The sequence below is a fragment of the Chaetodon auriga genome, chromosome 6 (genome assembly GCF_051107435.1).
Source record: "Chaetodon auriga isolate fChaAug3 chromosome 6, fChaAug3.hap1, whole genome shotgun sequence".
Classification (NCBI taxonomy): domain Eukaryota; kingdom Metazoa; phylum Chordata; class Actinopteri; order Chaetodontiformes; family Chaetodontidae; genus Chaetodon; species Chaetodon auriga.
In genome coordinates this window covers 20,763,523-20,785,782 of record NC_135079.1, presented here as the reverse complement: position 1 = coordinate 20,785,782, position 22,260 = coordinate 20,763,523, and the positions used below count along the sequence as shown (strand labels likewise).

The window sequence follows — 22,260 nt, the reverse complement described above, 5'->3', positions numbered from 1 at the left end:
TTGGATCAAAATTGGCCAAAACAGCTTTCTCAAGAAAGATGAGTCTGCTGTTGTAAGGTTTGCGAAAGAGACTTGACAAGAGTACACAGCTGTGCTAACATGCTGCTGTTAGACAGGTAAAAATATTCAGTGTGTCCACAGTCTTAGTTTAGCGTGTTAGCATGCTAACATTGGCTATCAGCACAAAACACAGACTACAGCTGAGGCTTAAGGGAATAGCACAGTATTTTGATCTGATGTTGGCGCTGGTTGAAAAGTCAGAGGATCAACGTGATCACAGTTCATCCTCTAAAGAACACTGAAAAAAATGAATGGCAATCTATCCATTAGTAAAGAAAAAAAATTATTTAAATAAAAACTTAAACCGTCAGCCTCATGGTTGATCCTCTCAGTTGGATCACTGAAGCCACTGGTATTCATCCTCTGGGGACCATGAATGTCATTTACAGTCTGGACCAAACCAAGAAGTGACCAAAGAAAATTGCCAAAGGAAGCGCTGCTCGCATGGCAAAAGATCAACTTCGAACTTGCTGTGGCAGAGGCGTGAGCGCACCACTTCAATGAATTCAAGAGAAATGACACAAGTTAGTGAAACAGACATTTCATAACACTGTACCACAGTGATGCAACGCTGAAAGGGCACGTCCTGCTAAACCAAGCCTTTAGTGGACAGCTTCAGCGAGCACCACGGATCAGCTGTCTGCATGAGGTTCAAGACGACTGATACTGCTTATTTTGTGTATTTTAGTATATCTGAGACATTCTTCAGGCTGTGTCTAAATGCTTTCATTAACATGTGCGACTGCACTCCCTCACTCTTGCACCACAGCAGAGAAAAACCAGGCAACCGACCTTCTCTTTATCAAAATAGTTTATTTAGAAGGCTTTTGTCACAAAAGCAAGACATATCTTGTCTCTAAATGTCCCCGTTCCACCTCTCATACTCCTCCAACTAAAAATGTGACACAAATAAAACATCAGTTTATCACTTGAGAAGAGCTAAGAAAACAAAATGTTGCAGTTTAAAAAAAAAGAAAAAGAAAAAAAAAAGCAATACTTCACATCACTGTTGTCTATAATCATACGCTTGAAAGAATCTGATGACTTGCTATTATTGAACAAGGTGTGACAATGAACACTGCCCTAAAACACAGAACGCAGACGAGTCATTGGTTAAAGATTGGCCCGCTGTGGCCAATTATGGATGCTCAAGAATTTGTAGATTTATACAAAGAAGCCCTGTGAAGGCCTGTAGGCTGTCAGTACCCTTTAGAGCTGAACCAACAGTCAGGTCACTCCACACAGAGGAAACAAAAGAAAAGATGCGAGAACAAGACGATAAAAGGGGGCAGAGAAAGACAGACAGAAGTAGTAGATTCAACGTGTAGAAATCTGTTATTCATCACACCACATGAGGAAGATGCTTCCTTTTCACTGAAGGAACAGAGTGAGAAGCAAGTGATCAAGTGCACCTTACTACCCTTCTGTTTCTGTAAAGTCTACACAAAGCACACTCCATTCCTGAGACGTCCCTCCCTCACCAAATGCCCAAATGCTTCCTCCTGCGTATCATTGATGAGGTAAACTGCAGCTGCGACATTCAAAGGCTTTTAAGGGGAGCTAAAGTCGGGCAGATGGGAGTGAACAACACTCTAGAATGGAGCAGAGTCGAACCTCTTCTGAGGGCAACCGAGAAGAAGATGGTGTTCATGGCGACCACTTCCTGTTCACTTACACAACAGCCTTTATACATGAACCATACAACATTTTCATATGTCCACTGAAGGCAGGGGAAAAACGCTGTTCCTCCGGCTCACAAGGCCGCACGGGCAGGCAGACTGGCGAACAGGTGAAGAGCGGGCCTCCTTTTATTTGGCGGGGATCTTTGCTCGTTTCCGGGCGATGGCGTCCTCCACGGCCTTCAGCTGTTTCAGCAGCTCCTCGCGGCGGGACAGCGTGTTGCTGGGTTTGTTGGAGCCCGAGCTGGAGCCCGAGCCGGCAGCCGAGGCGGAGCCCGGCATGGCCAGCTTGCCCATTGGCGCTGCTGGGCCTTTCCCAGATGACTTGGGGGGTGGTGACAGAGGACGTTTTCTGAGGGAGAGGAACAAGAGTTAGGGTTGAATTTTCTACTCGTGTCAGCTTATACAAACAGAAGGCATGACGTGACCACAACAAAAGAGAAAATACTCAATTACACACGTGGTAACAATACAAATAAAGGCTTGTAGTCATCAGACGGTGTCAGAGGGTCATTATGTTGTTCTCCCACAACAATTACTGTATTAACTGTGTTCAGTATTAACGTGACTTAAAGGAGAAGTCTGGTGATACTCTATATTTTGTCCAAAAAAAGAAAAAAAAACTCCCATGAAAAAAGCAAAACCATCACTGAATTGATCTGACCAACAAGTGCTGTGTGTGTGTGTGTGTGTGTGTGTGTGTGTGAGATACACAAATCCTGCTATCTTCTTCCTCTGTGCCACAGAGCTCCAAAAACCTAAAAACACTGTTCTTCATTACCATGAACACACACAGTAGTTTAATTTGATCCCACACACACCGTCCTGCTGCCTCCAATACTCACTTATATTGGAGAGCTGAAAACAGTCTAACAATAATCAGTATTTCCTCCTGTCTGACTAACAGGCTGTGCCCAGTGTTCATCAGTTCAATGAATGCTGGCTGTAACATTCTGTCTGTTGCGTAGAGATTTATGGATCACCAAGTCAAAACTGGTTCCTCCTGTTCTCACATACAGATTAGTTGTTACGAAAGGTTCAGATATGGAGCGGTACTGCTGCAAAGCTAATGGAAAAAGATAGTTTAACCGACAAAACTAAACTTACTCGTTTATGACATGGTTAGGGTGAAGAGTAGAGAAAGTCATATGGAATGTGGATGACACATCTGACCTGACACTTGAACAATGTGGGAAGATTCTGAATTTCACAATAACTCAATATACCTCAAATTACAAAACAGCAGAATACAAGACTAATGACTCGTAACGAGTCATTCTAAACTCTGAAACATATCTTCATCAGTGTATACCTATATAATCAAAAAAACATACACATACACATACACACAATGGCAAAGAATTGGCAGTTAATCTTGGATGTTACAGTTTGTGAAACAGTGACTTCCTGTTTGCATGGTTGGTTCTTTTTGACTGGGCAGCTAGTGGTTCCTTTCAACAGACTCACTTAACCCAAGTTTTAATGGCACAAATCCATTTAGTAAAACAGTAGTTTGAAATTAGCTGGTAGTTACTACACTTCACACACAAACCCAGAGACGTATTTAAGAATACCTGCTGCACATTTCTCCATCTGTTTCAGCAAATAGAGCCACAAGCTGTGATTCTGGGTTCAAGCCCTTTTTCATTCGACAGAAGGAAGCAGCTCAATGGGCCAAAATTAAAGTCCTGAGCATAAATGAGCAGGTTTCAGGTTTCGCAAAGGTGAGCACACTCACTTCAGCTACTTTATTCTCATTTACTTTCATTCTGTTTACACAGGGTGAGACCAACCACACACTTGTTTCATCATCACAAAGCCTGCAGCGAATCAAAGTTCCTCCATTTGACCCCCCCTTCATCAGAGTTGAATGAAACTCGGGAGAGGTGTGTATCTTCAGGAGATATGAGTCAATATGTGACGGCCACTTGAAACCAATCAACGTGGAACTTCACATTTTACGTACATGTCCCCAGAGTATGGACACTGAAACTGGTGAAATCTTGTCCACTGGGTCTTGCTGCTATCTATGATGCTGTACATCCATTTTAGTGCTGATGCAGTAAAAATCCAACAAGTTCTATAATTACAATCTAAAAAAAAAAAAATCAAAATGGCAGAAAATCCACCAAGGCCTCTTTGAGCCTATACTAATGAAAGAGTATGAGAACAGCCACGACAGGGATATGGCTGACATATAACACAAGAGGATAACACATGCCGCCAACCATCATGGAACCTAACGTGACACAAAATTAGACATTGACAGTGTTCACATCATTTTCTCTATCCTCCACACTTTCTAAACTGAATCTATTTTGACCTATGCACTATTACAAAGCACATTTTCATACTGGGGAATATTGGAGAATATTATGACACGTGCAGAGATGGTGTAATATTTGTCAGCTTCCACTTCTGTGGCATGTTCCTCATTTTAGCTAAACACACATGGTCAGGCAAACTTCACGCTCCGAAAACCCTGATGTGTGTGATGCCTGAGACACTTCTGCTGGTGATGAGGATGATGTGGCAGGTGTCAGAGAGAAAAGTTGACTGGAGAATTTCCACACTTCCAGCTGAATGCCCTTTTTATTAAACTACTTTTAAACATCACAGTCATACAACAATCACATGGTCAAGACTGAACCAACCTGTCTCCCTGGGGGGGCATTGGTCGGGGGCCTTGGCCTCTGGGCCGATCCATTCGAGGGGAGAGCGGGGGTCGGCCTGGTATCCTCTTATCACGACCTGAAAAACACCAGTTTCAGTAAATACATACAGATGGACAAACAGAATGAATTTGCTCAGGGCTGTCGTAAGTGATCTATGCCTTCCATAGAGCTCATTAGATAAGTGACAGACTAACTGACGAAATACATTGTGTTTCTTTAATAACGAGGGCACAGAGAATGCAAATAAAATAAATAACAGAGCCGGCTATTGTGGGAAGTCTGCACTGCGTCAGATCTGCTGCCACAGCAGCTGTGGTAGGAAACATAAATGTTGACTGTTCAGGCAGGAGGAAAAACATGAGCAGATGATGGACAGTAAACGCATTAACAACAGTCATAAAATGAACACCGTGTTAGCTTTAAAAGTTAATTCTGAAATCATTTACCAGCCACAATCCATTACCTGGCATATATATGGACATAAGGAAGAATGACGGTAGTGGGTTTAAGATGGTCAGAAATTCTAACATCATAAAATAAATTATGACAGCTCTTACACTGTGACTAGATAATTACAGGATGAATGGCAAGGCTTGTTTGAAGAGCTGCCACATAAAGCAACTCAGGCTGATCATCATGAAAATTGACTGCTCATGATTTTTGAAACATTATTTGATTCAACTAATTATTGCTTTCATGATCCTGTCACAACTTGTTTGAAACGAGTTGCTGCATCAAATTCAGAATAAGAATATATTTACAAAAATCAATGAAGCTGATGAGGAGCAACATTAAATATACTGTTGCCGTTCTTTTTTAAATAGAGCTTATGTTTTACACTGCGTCTCAACTTGCCAGGGTTATATACACTTATAACAACATCATGAATAAATGCTCCTAAAATGTCAAATCTTATGAGATCTTTTGGTCCAGAATATACCACTGATAGTGTGTACTTGAGGAATCTGACCAAAACGTCCCATCAGAATGAATTCAGGAGTGCTAATGGGAGACGATGTGTGTATGCTGTCACTCAGCACATTGCTCACCTCTGTCTGGAGACATGGCCATTCTCTTGCTGAGAGGGGAACCCGGCCTGTCTTTGTCTGACGGCAGGTACCTTTTCCTGTTGCCCTTATCTCCCTGCTGAAGAGAAAGAATCCATTTTTTCCAGATGCAGAAAACAAAAAAAAAAAAAAGTACACAGTTTTTCAGAGGAAATGTGTCTGCAGATTGCTTCGTGCAAGTATGGACCTCCATTGTTTGAATGGAGAGAAAATCTTTCTTCATGAAAGTTAACAAGGAGAATGTAAAAGAACAGCCTGTCATTTTGGAAAATGTGCAAATTGGCTTTATCACAGAGTGAAAGAGATGATATCACTCCAATGATTTTATGCTCGATATGAAGCTCGAGGTGTGACTCGATTAGCTTAGCATAACATAAAGACTGGAAACAGGCAGAAAGCTAGCCTGGTTCTGACCAAAAAAAAGTCCACTTACCGGCACCTCTACAGCTTACTAATTAACATATTAGAACTCATTCAATGCATAAAACACATGTAAAACACAGCACGGCTGTGACTTTATGGGAGGTTATATGCTGGACTAGTTCTTGGCAGCGAGCAGTGACTTTGTGTGAGAACTAACCCCATGTCTAGACCACAAATGGCACATCAGCAGCACGCTCATGTAATGACAGAATTCTCATGACACCGAAATGACTGTCTACACCAGTTCAATCTTGTTTGCACATTTCAAAGCAAGGAGCGGCAAAGGAGCAGCCAAACTTTCTGTGCTGTGGTTCCTTTAAGGAATAGAGCAGAGTGTGCGTGTGTGTAGGGAGTGTGTGGCTGAGGAAGAGAGTGTGATGCAGGATACACAGGTGGGGGGCAGGACAGACAGATTAGATCAGATTAGATTAGACTGAACTTTATTGATCCCTTTGGGAGGACCCCTCAGGGAAATTGGAGTTGAGAATGAGTGTATTTCCTAAAATGTTAAACTATTCGTCTGACAAATCACACTTAATTTAGACTGGACTGTAAACATCAGCACCGTGTCACTCGACAGAGAGCCCAGAAGCTTCATTTAATGCTGCTGCAGATGCAAAGTATGCTTCGTTTAAACACACACCAGCAGCATACGGCACATCAGAACAAGCTGTCTATGAACCCACACTAGGCAGCATCAAGACTGATGGTTCTGGGTTGGGATATGCTGTCATGTTGCACTGATGTGCATCGTGGCTCCAAACAACATTCACTCCCCTGACCAACACATCATGGCTGCAATACAGACTGGCAACCTCTGTGTGTGCAGCAGGTGTCAAAGACAAAACTATTTATGCATCAAATGTCTCAATTTCTCCACACTTTCATTGCGACTAATAATACCTTACTGGTTGTTAAAAACTAGATAGATGTAGAATATCTTATTTCTTTGGCACAAAAGACCTAAACCATCTGCAAGACTCAACACTAAATAAGAAAATATGTTTTGTTGACTTTGTGTGAATGGAGAGAGAGGAGTAATAGTAACCTTGTTGAGGAGGGTGAGTTTAATGTCTTTGTGGGAACCTGAACCTCCATAGCTTCCTGGGGGGCCCATAGTGCTGGGTGGGGGATGCACAGGGTGGCCACCCCTGCTACCAGGTCCTGATCTGGGCATGGGGTTGCCTCCTCGAGGTGGAGCACCAGATGCAGACGGGTCGATCTTCCTGCGGTCCTCCCTGAAGGGTTCATCTTTCTTTGATCTCTCTGTGATGAGGACAGGAAAACATGGGAACTGATGAACCTTGCAGTGCTAATCATCAACCCCGGATTTCCCAATTTGGGAAAAATCCATAAAACATTCTAAAATCTTACTAATCTTATACCAAGTATAAATAAGTACGTAAATATGTGAAAGGATAAATATGGAAGTAAGCCACTGTCAATAAAAATCACACTTCCTCCAGGGGTTTTTATTCAACTCCTTCCAGTAGTGCAACAAGCAGAATCTTTTCTGGTAGGCCTTTAAACCGAAACATCGACAGGAAGTGTTTAATTTAATTTAATTGACAGTAGCTCAACTGCTATCATAAAAAATACTATTACAAAAAGCGGGTGGAATTACTTGGTGAATGAAACGGTTTGTGTTAAAAGAGGAACTGAGAGCAGCAGAGTGCTGAGTATGACATTACTTGCTGTGCTGATTGAATTAGTGCTATGGGTATGTACATTATGCTGAAAATACCATGACAGCTGATCGCGCACTGGTAAGTCCACCCCCCTCAAAATGGCTTCATCTGGCATGTATCCATGGTGGCTATGAGACTAGGCCATTATTTGAATATTGCTTTGTTTGAGAATTTTCCACTTGCATGTTACACTGTTGTGTATCAGCCAGCCCTTGTGTCCAGTGTGCCTGCTGCGTGGAGACCCCGCATGTTGCCCACACTAACCCCTGGTCTTGTCTCTGCCATGTGGTGGCCGGTCCCGTGGAGCGCCTCGCTCCTTGCGGGGGTGATTTGGTGTGGGCGAGCGGGAGCTGGCGGAGGACACCGGGCTGGCCAGGTCAGCATACATGTCATCTGAATCGGCGCTACGCACCGAGCTGCTGCTAGAGGACGCTGATGACACTGATGACACACTGCTCACGCTCAGTGACCTGCGGCAAGAGAAACATTTGACCATGAGCTTCCAATTCTCAGACACTCAGAGAAGATAACTGAGCGGCGTCATCACAGGTGTGTGTACACAACACATCACGCTCACTTACTCACACCCTGAACAATAACTATCATACCTGGATTTCCTAGAGGGATTCCCAATTGTGACGGCACATGAAAGCAAGAAAAAAAAAAAACACAGAAGAATCCATATTAGGCGGAGTAATCATCTCTGAGTGACTCATCACACGCCCATTTAAAATACCATTATATTTTGGATATTTAAACTTACAGATGTACAAGGTGACTGCAATGGATAAATAAGCTACACTTATAGCACTGGATAGTACCAAAACCTCAAAAACACCAATTATAAGTGTCTTTACTAAAGGTCACATTAGCCTTTCCTATAAGGAAGGGCTCTAGGTTTCTAGGTTTAAATAGCCATTTCTGATACCAGATGGAATGACATCAGTCCAGTTTGGCAGTTTTAAAAAGTTTTCTGATTAACATGAGTTCCTTGAAAGGATCAGTTCAGTGGTGGGTGTTCACTTGGCAAGCACCTGGATTTCCTGGATCCGGAGCGTGAGCGTGACAGGGAGTTGGAGGAGGATCTGGATCGGGAGCTAGAACCAGTATAACTGCTACCACTTCCACTAACACTCCCACTCACAGTTCGCCTGCAAGAGACAGACAAAGAACTGAGAACACAGCAGGTGTCTTTTCTATGAAACCAAAACCAAGCGTACGACCCAACTCCTTGTTCAGCAATTAGTGCACATAGCACATTTTTAGAAGAAACTAGAAATAACGTGTGACGTGTGAATGCCTCCGCTAACCAGTCAGGTTGCAGTTAACATCCATGTCTGTTCAGACTCATATAATATATGCTGTGAAGTCTTTGAGGGAATTTAATAAAAGGTATTAAGTGTCTTTTTTAGTGAAATGGTAGTGATCACTTCACTGACGTATGATTCTAGCGAAACATTCCCAGGTAGGAACATGCTGTCTTCACTTAAAGACTATTTTTCCAGAGGAGCACAGAGGACTGATAGAGAGCTTCATCACATGGTGCAACGATGTGAAATGCTTCCCATTGTGTTACAACTACAGGCATCACTACCATGTCAGAGTGTGTGTTTACAGGCAGGTATTCCAGCTCACCCTGTTTTTGATCATACCGTGTTTGGGATACGACTTTTACAAGGAACACAGAGACACCTGGTTATTCATAGCCATTTCTACATTTCCGCTGTCAACTTTTATTTCAGCATGCAGCCTACCATTACAACAATACTCACCGTATTTTTAGGTTTACTATCTACTAAGCAACTTGAATTGAGAAAGCTCCTGACAAACATAGCAGAGGATGATCAGAAACCTGTATAAGGTGTAAAGGTTATTTGACTTCTAGCACATTCAGGTTTCTCAAAACTGGGGTAAGGGCTCATCTACATTTATGAAACCAGGATATAATATTCAAATTTGCAACCACATAACCAGGAAAATCAGCCCCATGCAACAACAGAGATGTGATCCACATTGTAAAAGGTGCTCTCCTCAACTCCTCAACTGTAAGTAATTTTGGGATTTCACCATCTACAATCCATAATATTATTAAAAGATTAAGAGAATACAGAAATCATTGCACATAAGGGACAAAGCCCTGAACCAACAGTGAATGCCTGTGACCTTTCATCTTGACTTCTATGGGCCTGAGATCATCTGATATAGACTGAAACAAAGTGGGAAAAGTGGGCTGTGGTTTGACAAGTCCTTATTTCAAATTGTTTTTGGAAATCACAGACGTTGTTTCCTCCAGGCTAAAAAAGGAAAGGGACCATCCAGACTGTTACCAGTGCAAAGTTCAAAAGCCAGCATCTCTAATGATATGAGGGTGTGTTAGTGCCATGGCAGGACTAACTTATACATCTGTGAAGGCACCATTAATGCTGAAAGGTAAATACAGCATACAACATATACTGCCATTCCGCACCCCAAGGACCTCAGCAGCTACAGGCCGGTGGCACTAACATCCCACCTAATGAAGACCCTGGAGCGGCTGGTCCTTGTTCATCTCCGCCCCCTGGTGAGCCCATCGCTAGATCCATTTCAGTTTGCCTACCAGCCTGGCATCAGGGTGGATGACGCCGTCATCTTCCTCCAACACCGAGCTCTCTCTCACCTGGAGAAAAGCTTTTTGACTTCTCCAGTGCTTTCAATACCACTCAGCCTGCACTTCTGCGGAACAAGCTGGAGCACACCAGGGTGAACCATCACCTCACACACTGGATTCTGGACTATCTCACCAACCGTCCACAGTACGTGAGGACCCGGGACTGTGTGTCCGACACGGTCCTCTGCAGCACGGGGGCCCCGCAGGGAACAGTCCTGGCTCCGTTCCTCTTCACCCTCTACACTGCAGACTTCTCATACAACACACCCACCTGTCACCTGCAGAAGTTCTCTGATGACTCTGCAATTGTCAGCCTCATCACAGATGGGGATGACAGAGAGTACAGAGAACTGACACAGGATTTTGTGGACTGGTGCCAGTGGAACTGCCTCCAGATCAACGCTGGTAAAACCAAAGAACTGGTGGTGGATTTCCGCAGACGAACCCTCTGCCCCCTGACACCGGTGAACATCCAGGGAACGGACATCGAGATGGTGACATCTTATAAGTACCTGGGTGTTCACCTGAACAATAAACTGGACTGGACTCACAACACAACTGCACTTTACAAGAAAGGCCAGAGCAGACTTTATCTGGTCAGGAGACTGAGGTCGTCTGGAGTGCAGGGGGCACTCTTGTGGTGGCATCAGCCATCGTTTATGGAGTGGTCTGCTGGGGGAGCAGCATCTCAACGGCTGACAGGAAGAGACTTGACAAACTGATCAGGAAGGCCAGCTCTGTCCTGGGATGCCCCCTCGACTCAGTGGAGATGGTAGGAGAGAGGACGATGATGGCTAAGCTGTCATCCATGATTGAGAACGACTCCCACCCCCTGCAGGACACTTTACCAGCACTGGAGAGCTCCTTCACCGACAGACTGCTTCACCCAAAGTGTGTGAAGGAACGCTATCGCAGGTCCTTCCTTCCTGAAGCAGTCAGACTTTAAAACCAGCAGTGCTCCCAGTAGACCACACACTCACCAAGACTTTCAATATGACTGCATTATAACACACATCAACTGTGTTCACTCATACTGTGAAAATATTTAGCTCAGGTGACTTTCAACTTCAGGTGCAATATATCAATCTTTCAATCAGGTGTATTATTACTCCTATGTGCAATATCAATACTCCAGTCAGGAGTACTATCATCCTATTACAATATCAGTTCATATTTCATTACTCCTTGTTTATATTGTTTATATTGCTTGTTTGATATTTATTGTCCTTTTTACTGATGCCCTCTATGTTTGCTATCCACTTTGCTGCTGTAATACCTGAAATTTCCCCACTGTGGGACTAATAAAGGTATATCTTATCTTATCTTATCTTATGCAGACAACGTCTTTTTTAGGGACGTTCCTGCTTACTTCAGCAAAACAATATCAAACCACATTCTGCACGTGTAGCAACAGCGTGGCTTCGTAGTAAAAGGGTGCAGTACTAGAACGGCCTGCCTGCAGTCCAGACCTGTCTCCCATTGAAAATGTGCGGCGCATTAAAAATACAATGGAGAAGCCAGACAGTTGAGCAACTGAAGCCATTTACCAAGCAACAATTTCACTTTCAAAACAGCAAGTAGTTTTAGTCCTCAGATCCCAAACTCTAACTGAGTATTATTAAAAGAAAAGGCGATGTAACACAGTGGTAAACATATAACTGCCTTAACTTATCTGGAATGCAGTATCAGCTCCAGAATGAGGGTCTATTTCCCCCAAAAAACAATAAGGTTCATCAGTTTGAACATTAATTATCTTGTCTTCGTAGTGTATCCAACTGAATATAGGCTGAAAAGGACTTTGCAAATAGTTACATTGTTTTTTAATTTTACCCAGTGTCCCAACATTATGGAGTCAGGGTTGTACTTTAAAGTATGGGGTGTCAGAGCTCTGTCTGACCAGAATGAATGACATCACAAGTACTGGTGTGCAGGGCCACAGTCCTTCTCCCTTTCTGTGGAACTCCAAAGAAGGAGCTGTCATGTGTGTCTTGACAGCACTGTGCTCTCTGTATGTAAGAACATGTGTTTCCATATGACGCACGGCTAAGAAACACTGAATTTTTTTTGTTGCACTGTACCGCTGTGGTGAGCCACTCCTTAAACACAGTGACACGCTACAGCTGTCTCCTAAAACATGATCAGAATGTCACCCCATCCTGCCCCGGTAAGTATCTCTAACCTATAGCATATCATATCTGATAGTCAGAGGGAAGCGGTTGATAAACAGAATAATAAACTGGTTTTCCTGGATAGTTTCCACATGCGACCCATTCTGCCCACACTCTTGATGAAAACAGGCTCACACACCCTTACTGTTCTTCCCTGCCCTTTAACTGTTCTTCCCCTCTAACTCATGTTGATCTCTGTCACAAACACACACGCACACGCGCACGCAATGTGTACAAAACTCACAAAGATGTAGTTTTTCCTGTATCCATCCACCCACTCCCTCACCCACACACAATCTGTATGGTCCTTCCCCAAAATATTCAGCTGGAGGATGTGCCACACAAATCTGCAGCTGCATGTCAATGTGTCCAGAAACACGGTCCTGTAAAACATCCACTGTTGAAATACTTCCTTCCAAAAGTGAGCCAACTAAACAAACATCCCAGCAGGCCAAAATTATCCCACTCACATGCAAACACACCTGAAACTCTTTGTACAGCATCCAGGAAGTTTTCCTGTACACCCACTTTTTGCTCACTAAGGAATCCTGAACATCTATATATAATAACATCAGAATTACTTTCCCTGAAAACAACAAAGAGATTGTCTCCATCATTTAACTGCAGCCATTCAAAAAGAGTTCAACGATGCTGTGGCAATCCATTTCCAGTAAACTGACTGAGACCATTTTCACTGCTTTATGTTACAAACCTTGACATAAAACCTTGGCTTATATCCAAGTATATCAAGATTTTTGTGAAATGTAAAATGTTTGGACTGGCTTATGAACAGTTCAACAACAGTCCTGCCACTTCCACTCTTTAAGCCAGGTGTTTGTATGCATATATGTACATACAAGTAAGTTGTATTTTGTCTAAATGTATTGCATTGATGTTTTCGAAGTTGCCACATTACACTTGGCCAAACCATGCACAGATCAGATATCAAAAATTCAAATAAAAAGGCAACCAACCAACCAACCAACCAAACAACCAACCAACCAACCAAGGAGCAATGTAAATTTAGCCCTCTCTTCAAACCACATATGACATCTTTACTGCTCTTGAGTGCAATTACACCAGCAAATGATCCATGGAAGAAGCCTCAGACAGGGTCTTGCTCCTATATGAACAGCAACTGAAGTAACAAAGACTATATCCCAAAATAAAATTGGGGCTTGTGATCCTGCTGAATGTTGTCACATGGAGGCACAGTTTGAGATGAAACTATGAGGTGATGCAACCCCATCTGATTGACTTCACCTGTGTAGAAGTTGCATAGCAGCCTGTATAGACGTCACAGTGTTGAAATGTTGACCTTTTGAACATGGTCTAATCACTGGGGCTCCATCAATGATTTATTAGTCAAACATGCTTTTCCTTGTATGACAAATTTTCCACTGAGGGAAAGATGTATGGCTTTTGCTGTAGATACATGTTTAACGTTATCAAAGTTTGGGTACACATTTTGTGTATTTCTTGTTGACTTTGATGTCTGAAGCTGTTTATGGTGATAGGAGGGTGCTTTGTTTGCTCTTAAACATAATTCTACTACTTGACGAAGTTATTGGAGCGCTGCCATGAGAAGCTGCGGGTTTCCTTTTAACTTGTTTGCTAAGAATAATGTGATGCATGTCAACTAAAACGTCACAACCTCAAAATGCCCCAAACAGGCGTTATGAATAGTAACAGGTCACACTGGATTTTAACCAAGTAAACCAACACTTGCCTCAGATGCGAGTGGGAATGGATTAACTAGAAAAGAACCTTTTCTTTTCCTGATGCCTGACTTAACCAAACTCTTTTTGTGATGTAGTGAAATCCAGCAGATTTTCAGTCAAATCTAACCCAATGGCAGATGATGTAAAATGTAATATATCAAGACATTACCATTTTGCATAACAGCACATAAACCGCTGCCTCAAGATGAACGGAGACCTTGAAGATGAGACACCTACCTCCTTGGAGAACGCTGCTGTCTTCCTTTACGCCTGTCTTCTCTTACGTTGGGAGGTTTTCCAGGTTCCCGTGGTGGCACGGGTCTCCCCGCTCCACCACCACCTGCACCTCCAGGCTCACAGGGATTGGTGGGAGGCTTCCCACCTTCTGGCAGGGTTTTGGGAGGCCTGCCCTGCAGTCCTACAGGTGGAGCAGGACTGGGAGCTTTCTTCATGGGAGGCTTGTCCCTGCGAGGAGGTGGCATGGCACCCGGCTTCAGTGGCATGCTTTGGGAGGGAAAAGGCACTTGTTTTTTCAAGCATGCAGACAGTGATGGTCAGGCATATGCTACCAACTAGCAAGCCAACTGCAAAGCATATGCGATGTTCTAGCTCATGATCAATAATAATAATAACGATCAGTAAACAGGCATGATGCAATGTGATATGGGAGCAAATCCAAACAGCGAACTTCTTATAAGAATTTATTGGTTGCATTACTTACTATCTCACACACAAAAACATGTTCTAAGGTGAAACAACAGTGAAAGCAGATCATGTAAGCATGGCTGACTATGGATTAAATAGATGTAAGATTTACCCTTTAGCTAACACAGGAGGAAGGTTCTGGTTCTTAGCATTCCTCGGTGCTGCTGGACTCGGCGAGGGAGATGTGGAGAATGATCGAGACCTATAAATCAAGTATACGATGGTTTATAATCATGCATTTTATCATTCTGAATAAAAAACCATGGATGGAGTCAGGCTAGCTGTTTCCCCCTGCTTCAGTCTTTATCATAAGCTAATCATGTCCTTGCTGTAGTTCATATTTAATGGAAAACTCTTAGAGTCACCTCAATCTCTCCTCTTGCTCTTGGCAAGACAGCAAACAAGAAGATATTATTATTTTCAATTACCCTAAGAGCAGCAACATGTGTACATCACTCTGCCCTATGACATTAAAAAGGTCAAGATATTTTATTTGACTTTAGAGGAAGTTTATCTCTATCTATTTCTAAACTTTGCTGTTAAAAACAGATGCTAAACTATCATGAAAGTGTCACACAACAGATGGAAACAGCATAGCAGTGGCTAAAATCTTTGCATAAAAATGTGCAATCCTACAGCAACGAACTTAAACATGTCGGCAGGTTTAACAAGTGGAGGAAAGACTGTTTGACAGTGTTTTTTTTAGCACTGGTGCAAATTAAACAACTAGGTGTGGTGAGATGCACACAGGAAAAAAAACACTTGCGTACCTCGAGCGGCTGCCACTGAAAGAGCTGCGCTGGGAGGAGTGGCTGGAGTAGGAGCTGAACGAGGAAGAGCGGCTACGGGAACGAGACGACCCAGAGCCTGTGTAGGATGAAGAGCGAGATGTAGACCTGCAAGAGAGAGACACACACACACACACACACACACACACACACACACACACACACACACACACAGCTATCAGTCACTGCAATAACTAATGATACAGGACTGACTGTATAGCTGATATGATAGCAGATATGGACCATACTCAGTCTAGAGAATATAGGATTTAAGTAAATGGTCAAAGTGCTTTAGACATGCTACAATTGTGCCTTCACATGTGCATTTTAATTAGTAATTAGTTTAGTTAGTTAGTTAGTTGTAGTTAATTCTGTGTGGAGGTCCACCAGCAGGCAAAATTCTAGCCTACATGTTTTTTTCTGCAGCACATTAACTGCAGGTTTTAAATGCTGCTTGTTTTTCGAAGGAGCAGGTCCTACCTGGAGGAGTTGGACAGTGAGACGGAGGAGCCTGAGGGTCTGTGTTGGCGCCGGCCTCGTGGAGGGGACCCCAGCCCGGGGCGTCTCCTGGGGGATTTAGACCGACGCCAAGGGTCCTTCCACTCATCTGGTCGCCTCATGACTGGAATAACCTCTTTCTTTGAGGGAGGCTCCATCGGCCTGCTGAGAAGATTGAAATCATGATCGATGGTTGGTTAGAGACAAGTGACAAAACAACTAAAAACAAATATCTGTTTGTTTTATCATGAACTCATTTGGGAAAAAACTTCAAAACTTATTGGAAAGGTAAAGGTAGTAGCTCCAAACTATGGAAGCACATCAACAACATCAGAGAATAAAGGAGCTGAAAATAAACAACAAACCAATCTCTGATGATGTAAAAAAATGCTCACTACAGGCACTTGCAAACCATTATAAAATCAGTAAAGCTTGCATCCGACAAGAGTCTATTTCACACCAGAAGTTAAAGGTGACGTATTAAGCTCATTTTTAGATTCATATTTTTATTTGGGGTGTCTATTAAAATAGATTTACATGCTTTAATGTTAAAAAAAAAACACCTTATTTTTCTCATAATGTACACTGCTGCAGCAATCTATATTCCCCTCTGTCTGAAATGCCCTGTTTCAGCTTCTTTCTTTTTAAGACCCCCACCAAGGTGTTTTTAGACTCAGAGTTTAGCCGCACTCTTCTACTGTAAATATCACCAAAACAATCCCTTCTTAACCAAAAACTTCACCACCGCACATGTTCATGATACTGCAGCGTGAGCTAACCAGGCATAATTGAAGAAGAAGAAGAAGAAGAAGAAGAAGAAGAAGAAGAAGAAGAAGAAGGGGGGGGAAGAGACGGAAGATGAAAAAAGGAAGAGGAGGAAGACAATTGAGAAATGAAACTCAACCTTTGCCACTAATGGCAGGTTGTGACTGTGGTCCACTGTGATCCTTTAAGTAAGATGTCCACGTGATAAGATTTAAGTTAGTAAAAGTACACACACCCCAAAACAAAGGATAAAAGAACATAGCAGTTACATCAGACATCATGATGGTATGCACTTTAATTAATGGGTGAATGGTTCAAGTGATCAGAGGTGACACATAGAAAAAGAAAAAGAAAGAATAAGATGTAGAAAGAATGAAATAGTAACTGCTGGTAGTTACGAACAAGCTGGACTGATCTAACTTAAAGCTGTACTTTAGCATTTTTCTGTTCCACTTTGCGTCTGATAAAGCAGCTTTGAAATGTCGTACTGTGCATCTTATCCTACCAACAGTTGAGTTTCTAACATAATACACACCCAGGTTTCTGCAGGCAATCTGAGTGAGACAATTAAACATTTTCAGGGTATATTTATGCTACAACTTTGTAAAATTTCACCAAAGTATCGGCCCAATTGAGGGTCATTCTTTGTATTTGCAGTCTATTGGAAATTCAAATGACTCATCAAAACCAGTTAAAAATATTACATACTTTTCATTCTTGACTAAATTGGGGAACTGAATACTGGTAGGCTTATTGCTGCTTAATTGTATTATCTCTCAATCTTTTTCTCTTTAGTTTCACACACACCGATGCAGATAAACACAACTTAGCCACTGTAGTTTCAGAGTAGGCTGTGTACGAGTGAGACAGTGAAACTGTCTCTTGATAAAGATACACATCTACTAATGTCCCATTTCACCTATTCTTATACAGACAAGAGACTGAGACTGAGAAAAGACTGAAAGACTGAGAAAAGAAAAGGACAATAACAGGTTGGACTCTGATGTCAATGACCACATTCAAAAGGTCAGGTGTGACGAGTAAAAGACGGACGAATAAAAAGCACAGCAACTGTGCAAATATGGCTGGTATCTGTGTCAAATTCATACATATTAAATTCAGGAACAATGAAGAAGAACAATGAGTAATGTGAAACTACAGATGGAAACTCAGTCACCCGGCCAGAGTGTATTCAGGAGATTCAATAGTTGGGCTGGGAATTTCTTGGTACATCCAGGTTTCATAGACACAGGATGCTATGATTCCAATAAGAAAAACATTTCCTTACTGTATGATCGCATTCAGAAAAACACAATCCTTAACATCCATCCTGAATAAGTCTGATGCATTATCATCAAGTATCCCAGTTTGAATGCTGGGCGAGTGAGTCCCTCAGCTCGCCGAGGACCTCTCCTCGCTTCTAGTTCTGCCTGCTCTACGCACGGTGTTTGACACCTTTGACCGCAAATTCCTACTGCATCACCTTGAGCATAACTAAGAATTTTTAAGAATTGGGGGGGAGACATTCTTAAAAAATGGCCATGTTGGCACCACTGGCACTGCACTTTAATGGTTTCACTTATATTTGCAGGGAAGGACTCACAATAACTCTCATTGTACGTGCGTCTACGTGGTAACTGCCTCTGTGAACTCAATCTGAATTTCCATTTTTACACAGATGACACCCAGATCACACATATTTCCATCCAGCCTGGATACACAAACCATTTACTAAGAATCAAGTCATTGTTTAACTACAGTTAGATACTGTCACCTGAGTGTCAGTTTTCCTCTCACTTCTAGAAACACATCAACATCACTAAAGTAGCTTTCTTCCTTCTCCGTCATTCTGCTCGAGTGTGGCCATCTCTAACACAGTCAGATGCACAAATACTCGGGTGTGGATTTTTCTCAGTTGAAATACGATTTTTTATGGTCTTAAGTATGAAAATGCAGCCAGTAGTATTTTCACTAGAACCAACACATTTGGTCCTCACTCCACTGGCCACTTATCCACCTGTCACAAAACATCACATTCTCCCACATACACTCACATCATGGGATGCAGGCTCTGTCATTATTCCAAACAGTAACAAGCCATCTATTGATTTTCTGACTGTGCTCCACAGCTTTAGAATACGTCACCTTGCCCGATCACAAAGGCAAACACAATTGACATTTTTGCATCAATACTGAAAACTGTTGCACCTCTTGTAATTGAATTGTCTGTGTACCTCCTGTTTCCTGTTTTTTTATTCCTTATTTATGGCTTCCTGTAAATAAGCAATAAAAGCCTGATTTGTTGTTTGAATATGTATTTTGGTTTTATATTGTTATCTTCCTTCTCTGTCTTCTTTCCTTTTCAGTGTACTGGGACACTGTGATTTAACTTACTGTGAATATGTCACACGAGAAATAAATGTCTGCTGCTTTAATGCTTACTTGAGCTTTGTCTGTTTGGCATCCCCCCAGTCTGGCTGGAAGCACGTGATGTGATTCTGAATGTTAGCTTTATCGATGAAATGTTTTACCTTAGTGCGACACCACTTCCATAACAGAAGGCTCTTATGTAGCATTTGTTTTTCCATCACTCGATTAAATTCAAAATACACATATTTAGAGCTTGGGCAGAAATATGAAGGAGCTGCAGCTGCAGCAACGCCCTTTGTTAATACTGTGATGAATAATCGCTCTCATCCCAGAATCACTGTGGTTCAGTCTCTCTCTCTGCATTCACATATTAACCTGAATGAACGACAAGGTTTATAGCATGCAGATGTGAGCAGTCAAGAGCATGGAGATGGGAAGGACTTAACGCTCTCAAGTAAGGTTTCTTTCTTTGCCACTAGCAGCTGAAGACATTCACCATATGCTGCAGCCTGTAAGTAGCTGATATAGCCACTAGGCTTAGTTGTGCAGTGCCATTCACAGGTGGTGAATCAGTGGAAAGGCGGCCAATCACATTCAAACAACACCCGATCCCTATAAAATAACCACACTCAGCGTCCTTCCTGCTTATAGGGGAGACATCAGATTACTGCATCTTATTAATCCTCTTTCCAACTAAATAAATAAAATCTCCATGGTTCATGTCGAACAAATTTTCATTAATTGTTTTTAGCATCATTGTACTAATTAACTGTGTAAAAGAAACACACAGATTGTAGCGTTCCACCACTCTGCACCATCTAGACAACAATATGTTTTCCCAGAGAAGCAGGTTCTTCATTTGTTGAGTTGTCACTATGACTGGCACGACTGGCGCAGCTGTTCTATATATTCCACTTCATCCAAGCCTTTAGTGCTCTGCGCTGATGCACAGACTGTACATGAAACAAAACAAAATACAAAAAAAAGCATGTCCACTAAGAAATGCCCACACAATCTATGAGCATAAGACCAACCACTTAGCATTTATTGTTGTTTTCATGATTAAAACAAAATCCTCTGTGTTACTTAGCTGCCATAGATTTAACAGTTCATTCCTCCAGTATTCACTGCACCATGACACTTATGACAAACACTGTAGGTGGATGAATTTTCAGCATTTTTAGGACTGCAAATAACAATTCTTTTCTTCATCAATTAATCAGCCCGTTAATTTCTAACAACTGACTTTTGATTTGTTTGGTTTATGAAATTCAGTTCAGTTTCAGTTACTATGATAGAGGGCTTTGAACCACTTGATTTTTGCCATTTATCCTTAAAATGAAAAATTTTTGCTGCAAAAACTTTGGTTGCCCAATCATTTCAACTCTTATAATCTTAAACGTTATGTGTCATTATGTCACCCAATCATCGTGCAAAAGATTAATAGTAAAAACCTGCTCACTGAACCATTATTAGAACAATTCACAATTTACCATCAATGTGTGCGGGATTTTCCCCCGTAGAGAGGTCAGTGTTTACTTTTGCAAAAAAAAAAAAAAAAAAAAGTAAGTAACAGTAAGATATTCTCAAGACTGTCTCTAAACATTTGTTTGGGGAAATAAACAAGATAAGTGGATATTCCGACTGTGAATGAAACTAGATTACAAAAACCTTTGAATGAACTCTTGAAGGAGTCATATCTCATTTTAGATTAGGGTGAGTATGTTATCGATTAACTGCCTTTGGACATTGTGCTGCCCAAACAATTTGAAGCTTAATATCACATGTCACAAAGACAAATTAAACACCAATCTCGCACAGGGGCGTATGCAGTTACATAAACATCTGCTCAACGGATACAAGTGCAAGTACACAATCAGCACGTGTCCCCGGTGAATGAGAAATTCCACAGGTGTGATGCAATAGCAGACATGTGACCTGATAAGAGTACAACCCAAAGAGCTAAAAATAGAACCATAACACTAGAGCTATTTTTAGCTCTTCATGTTTCTTCCAAACAATGGATCATTTCCTTTGAGGAAGGAATGAAAAAAGGAAGTGGGCCAATTAAAACCCACAAGGCATACAACAAAAGGAACTGGGATGTTTGCTGACCTTTGTGAGCTTAATGAACAAGCCTGAGGAGCCTTCTGGAAAGGCTTGCGCCAGTAATAATACAAGCTGAACATTGCACAAACCTAACGTCAGTGTTTGTTTTTAGATACAGAGCAGGTGTTTAAATTTTAAAAAGCGTCACAGGGAGTACAGAGAGCGTCACAGACAGTACAGGCCTCAGCAAGTTGATTCAAGACATGAGATTGCAAAGTAACTGTGGCTGCAGTCTTGTATTACTTGTACTGAAATGTAAAATACAAATTATGACCATATTCACAACTATTTACAGTCTTTAATTACACATTAAGACTTGTTAAAGACGAACTAACTGCAAAATCTTTTGACTCAACTCATTTGTATTTACTGATGGTAGCCTTCAGTGATCAGAAAAGAAAGAAAAAAACCAAAGCAAGTGGAAATTATTTGTGTATGAAAACAGTGTTTCTGTTGCAGAAGGGAAAAGTATTATTATAGTGACTGAGTTTGCATCAACTGGGGAATAGGGAAAATTAGGAATAGGCCCATCTCCAGTTTAGTCTGTTCCACATAAAGGCCGTACCTCTGCAGTTTGGACACGGTAAACTAACATTTATGATTAACTTTTATTTAAATGAGCAAGACCACTTTTTGGTAAATTTATTATTCTGGCAAGCCGAAGTTGAACAAGAAAAGCAGTAAAGTTAGATGAATGTACACACAGCTTTTCCCACACATGAGTTTCAACAAATGGAAGAATAATTTAGTAATGTGCTACTATTTTGCAGCAGTGATGCAACTTATGTAGTCACGATAACACTGATAGTTGTATAAGTGTAGATTAGAAAGTGAATAAATAAATCTTTAAAAAGCTAGCTAGCTTGACATCAGCTATTGTATATCAACACTAAATAT

At 41.7% G+C, this 22,260-nt stretch overlaps 1 protein-coding gene across 3 annotated transcripts in view; it reads right to left on the bottom strand.

Annotated features, from left to right (window-relative positions):
• Window positions 1-853: 853 nt before the first annotated feature.
• zc3h18 (zinc finger CCCH-type containing 18) overlaps window positions 854-22,260 on the bottom strand; it is a 32,532-nt gene continuing 11,125 nt past the window's right edge. The window contains exons 10-19 of one of the 3 annotated variants that reach the window (XM_076732659.1): window positions 16,102-16,284; window positions 15,604-15,729; window positions 14,946-15,035; window positions 14,366-14,632; window positions 8,627-8,743; window positions 7,857-8,062; window positions 6,953-7,170; window positions 5,464-5,560; window positions 4,394-4,490; window positions 854-2,091 (exon numbers count right to left, since the gene is read on the bottom strand). In XM_076732659.1, coding sequence (XP_076588774.1) covers window positions 1,869-2,091; window positions 4,394-4,490; window positions 5,464-5,560; window positions 6,953-7,170; window positions 7,857-8,062; window positions 8,627-8,743; window positions 14,366-14,632; window positions 14,946-15,035; window positions 15,604-15,729; window positions 16,102-16,284 — 1,624 coding nt within the window. In that variant the 3' untranslated portion in view covers window positions 854-1,868. The remainder of the gene's footprint in view (window positions 2,092-4,393; window positions 4,491-5,463; window positions 5,561-6,952; window positions 7,171-7,856; window positions 8,063-8,626; window positions 8,744-14,365; window positions 14,633-14,945; window positions 15,036-15,603; window positions 15,730-16,101; window positions 16,285-22,260) is intronic. The other 2 variants (XM_076732660.1, XM_076732661.1) reach the window with 2 other exon arrangements.